At 43.2% G+C, this 4,704-nt stretch overlaps 1 protein-coding gene across 1 annotated transcript; it reads left to right on the plus strand.

Annotated features, from left to right (window-relative positions):
- Positions 1 to 787: 787 nt before the first annotated feature.
- On the plus strand, positions 788 to 4,090 carry LOC121938319 (cerebral cavernous malformations 2 protein-like; the record flags this gene model as incomplete). Its single annotated transcript, XM_042481584.1, has 4 exons — positions 788 to 971; positions 1,612 to 1,836; positions 2,029 to 2,219; positions 3,961 to 4,090. Coding segments are annotated over 4 exons (730 nt in total), but the record flags the coding sequence as incomplete, so codon positions are not given.
- Positions 4,091 to 4,704: the final 614 nt, after the last annotated feature.

Here is a 4,704-nt window from a genome sequence, read left to right on the forward strand (position 1 = left end):
TCATTGAGATTTAAAATCTCTTTTCCAAGAGTGACCTGGCCAAGAGGGCAGCTTAAAACATGGTTACAACAATAAATACAGACAATCAAATGCAACTATTATTGGAGTAGCAGTCACATTGACCAAGAGAGCTATTTTCTCAACCTTTTAAAAGTGCTTAATCAATAATTTATTTTTAACTTATCACTGCCAAGCTTAGTTAACAGTGATGTACCTATAACATAATATCAGACACACAGTTTAAAGTCACTCTTGTAGTCATACACTGTGTTTATGCACTCTGGAGTACCTCAAGGCTCTGTCCTAGGTCCTCTTTTATTCTGCATTTACATTCTTCCTCTGAGCAAATAATATTTAATCATACAATCTTTTTTCATTGTTATGCTGATGACACTCAACTGTATGTGTCTACAAAACCAGGATTTCCCAACAGACTGACAGCTTTAAAAAAAAAAGTATTAAGTACTGGAAACTTCCTCTAACTCAATGAAGAAAAGTATGAAATAATATTATTTGCGCCACTTAATACCTCATTATTTAATGATAAATTCCCCAACTGAGCAGCATCTGTTAAACACAGTGCTAATGATCAATAAGAAATATTTGACAGTTGCAGAGGTAAACAAACTATATGTGTCAGTCATTTCATCAGTGATCCTTAAATCCCTAATCTCAGTATTTACAGTCTTTTATCTGTCTGCTGCAACTATGTGTAACTCATAAATCATTAATCTATCATTAATCATTAGTAATCAATAATCACGTGTTCCTGTGTGTTGGTCAGTAGCAGTTGAAGGTGCTGCCATTGAAGACCAGCGTGGATCAGGACTGTATTCTGAGTCTCTCCGCTCGCTGTCTGCTGCTGACGTGGAGAGACAACGAGAAGCTGCTGGTGAGGATTCCCACACACGAGATCGCTGCCGCGTCCTACCTGAGGGACGACGCGCTGCACCTGCTCGTCCTCAAGACAGGTGAGAGGACACACCTGCAGACCAGACACTACCCCTTTTTACGCTGCCAAAACAAGGCGGTAATATCATCTGATGACTGTGAGATAAGAAAGCATCTCACAGTGGATGTGTCTGTCCTGAACAGGTATTTTTGATAACCCAACAACCCAGCAAGGAGTCCTAAAACCCAGAATGAGTTAGCATTTTGGATGTGTTTTTCTTCTACACCTTACCATGTGCTTCTTTTGCCTCATTATAACCATTGTTGGCGTTGGAGCCGTTGCCATGTGCTCATGACGTTTAAAAAAAAGAATGACGTGCTGGGTCATCCTGCCATGTGCATTTGTTGACTTCACCATAACAGCATCCTGATGCGTAAACAGCTGACGCAGAAGAATACCTAAAACATCATAAGTAGACACAGAAGGTCAATGACAGAGCACCATTTGAAGAGTTTGAATGACAACACGTTGAATTGTTTTTTGTTGCTTTGTTGATGCACAACTTTTAGGTCTTTGACTTTGTTTTGTAAGGGTGAAGAAAAAAGACATCCATTGCTGTTCACAGGTGGTTAATTGATGGATTTCTAGCATTTATTGTTTCTTTTTGGTTTTGTGTAAGTAAAATCAGGTGTACATACTCTTAAACCCTCAACCCACAGGTTTGAACGTGGATACAGTGGTTGCCGGGGACGACAGTCTGGACAGGAAAAAGCCAACTGGCATCGACGGCCGACGTCAAACCATGAGCTGCAACGCCGACCCTCGGCCTGCGGGGGGCACGATGGAACGACGGCACACCATCTGTGGAGTCGACTGGAGGCCGTCGCTGTCCAGGAGCAGCCACGACAAAAACCAGAACGTGGAGAGAGGGGGAGGAGGAGGAGGTGGGGGAGAGAGAGGAGGAGGAGGGAGTTTAGAGAGGAAGAGAGTGGGAGGGAGCTGGGAGAGGAGGCAGCAAACACGTAAAACAGGAGGGAGCTGGGAGAACCGCAGAGCGAGACCCATGAGCGGGAGCTGGGGGGTGGGAGGAGGCGGTTGAGGGAGCTTGGAGAGGAGGCATGGGGGAGGTGGAGGAGGTGGGAGCTGGGAGAGGAGGGGAGGAGGTGGCGGTGGCGGGGGCAGCTGGGAACGGCGACAAGCCTGCACGGGAAGCTGGGAGCGGGGGAAGAGCTACGGCAGCTGGGAGCGGAGGAACCACAACCCACTGGAGCCGACGCCCTGCCCCGACGCCTACTGCAACCTGGTGATCCTGGCTGTGGAGAACAGGGTGCGTCACATCACACGTTCGATCCCATCTCGTCACATGAGGCGCTTTGGCAGTGACCTTCTGCGTCTGCTTATTACGGGTGGACCAATATTGTTTTTCCAGGGCCGATATCGATAGCGATTATTCTTCAATAACCGATATTTGGAACTAATATGCATTTACAATAACAATGAATATCTCTGTCAGTATTTAGAATTTGGAATATAACAAACTCCAACACTAAACTGTTAAAATGCCCTCAGCAAATGTTTAATCAAAACTGAAACGTTCAACATCATATAAAGCAAGTTCCCTGCAACTTTTTTATAAATACAAGTGAAAGTTCAAATAGCAAAAGAATAATTAAAAATAGCTCCCTGAGGTTTTCCTCCCATGCTGACACTTAATTTGCACTTTTTAATTCATTAGTTTCATTGGCGATCATTAACATACAATGCCTATACCGATAATCGCCAAAATGCCAAATATCGGCCCCAATATTCGGCCAGGCCACTTATCTGTCGACCCCTGCTACTTTCAGGTATCCTTGTGCGTCACCTGTTTATGCTCCGGGACGCCTTTACCGTGATATTAACAAATGCAAATGGTGGGATGATGCAGCAAAGTCCTTATGTTAACACATCTGCACATCAGTGCCGACTGTCATGATGGTTGCGATTAGGTAACAAAGTCACGTACGGTTAGGTTTAGGCAAAAGAGACACATGGACTCCCACGCAAAAGTCAGTTGTTTATGGGATCCATCCACTTTCCCACCCGTCCGCCCTGTAAGTGCACTCGGGCTCTTTATATTATTACTATATGATATTTGTTGCTTAATGTCATTTTCTTGGAACTTTATGTACTAATTTCTTGCTAATTTTTGGGCCATTTCTGGTTCAGTTTCTTGTTGCCTTCTTCCCATGCTCCAATGCCAATTAGCCAAGGTTTCAAAGGGTTAAAACTTAAAAGGTACATGTGCCAATGCTTGTAAATTTCAATGCGGACATTTACTACTCCGTCTGATGTTCTGATTCGACAGAGAAAAAAACAAAAAGTGACAGGAAATAAGCCTGCAAAAAGAGTCAAATGATTGGTGGGGTTCACTAGTTATTTGACTCACATGTTGGAACTGTGGAAACTAGGACAATACTGTTCAACTCATTTACATAAACACACACACACACACACACACACACACAGATTCGTACTGAGACTCTGCGTTCTTGCATAATCTGGAGTATTACATCACATTTGCAAGTAGCTTTGTCATGGCATTTGTGCGTGCATGAGTGTGTGTGTGTGTGTGTGTGTGTGTGTTTTGGTGTGTGTGCGTGTGTGTGTGTGTGTGTGTGTGTGTGTGTGTGTGTGTGTGTGTGTAGTCATTGTTATCCTTGTCCCTGGAGCAATAGTTTGTTTAATTTGGCATCATTAGTGTGTCATTGTTTAACTGGCTCAGATGGAGCTCACAGACTCCACTCATGTTTCACCACAACAACAGACTGCCAGCTCAGCTTTAGGTGGTTGCTGGTTCAAATCCTAACACCTGTTACTGCGTATGTGCCCTTGAACAAGGCAATAACGCATGCAACTGCTGATGTGAAGACGCTCACACAGAAGAAGTTGTTCACTCCACAGAAGTGTGTTAAGGGAAAATTCACAGTTTAAAACACTGAGAACATTTCATAGAAACTCACAGATATTATTGATGTGATAACTTATTCGGTGTGATGATCGCCTCTTTGTGTGTTCGTTTTGCGCAGGATGCTGCAGAGGAGTACTGTTCTCTGATCTGTCAGATGTTCCAGATCATTTACGGCCATCAGACCATCGAGTGTGTCGACAGAGCCGGGTTTCACCACTCCATGCCGGACCGCTACTGGCTTCAGAGGAGTGAGTGTGACACATATTCTGTATGCCAAAAGTAGGGAAGAGAAAAAAGATAATCCGTCGGGACATAAAGATGAGCTTTTATTTTTTTAATTTGCATGTGCTTTATGACTTTTTTTTTAAATTTTCACATACTTCATTAGTAATTTAAATTGAACACATTCTTGGGAGGTCTCTGGTAGACATTCTTCAGATATTGATGACAAAATATACGTTTATACATATATTTTTTGTTTTTTTAAGTTCCTGTTGTTTTTGGTCCTGTTAGCTTAAAGGTCTGATGTGTAAGATTTCGGAGGATTTAGGGGCATATAGCAATGAGGATTGCAGGTTACGATCAGCTGAAACTTCTTCTTGGTAGGAGGTTTTTTCCAGGAGCTGTCTCCTCCTCTACAGAACAAACAGACCAGGTGCTTCAAACCAGTAAAAACACTAAAAAAAACAGTTTCAAGTTGCAGATTAGTGTTTTTCCTTTGCTGTTTGGCAGGTCAGAAATGGGCTGCTAGCGCAGCACCTGCTAATGTGTGCTCACCTTTTTCCTGATCCAGATGCTCAGAAGGATTTTAGCATGAGTTGAATTATCCGCAGAGGTTTCCCTCTCTCTAAAACAAACTGAC

This window comes from Plectropomus leopardus, unplaced genomic scaffold (genome assembly GCF_008729295.1).
Source record: "Plectropomus leopardus isolate mb unplaced genomic scaffold, YSFRI_Pleo_2.0 unplaced_scaffold29165, whole genome shotgun sequence".
Taxonomy (NCBI): domain Eukaryota; kingdom Metazoa; phylum Chordata; class Actinopteri; order Perciformes; family Serranidae; genus Plectropomus; species Plectropomus leopardus.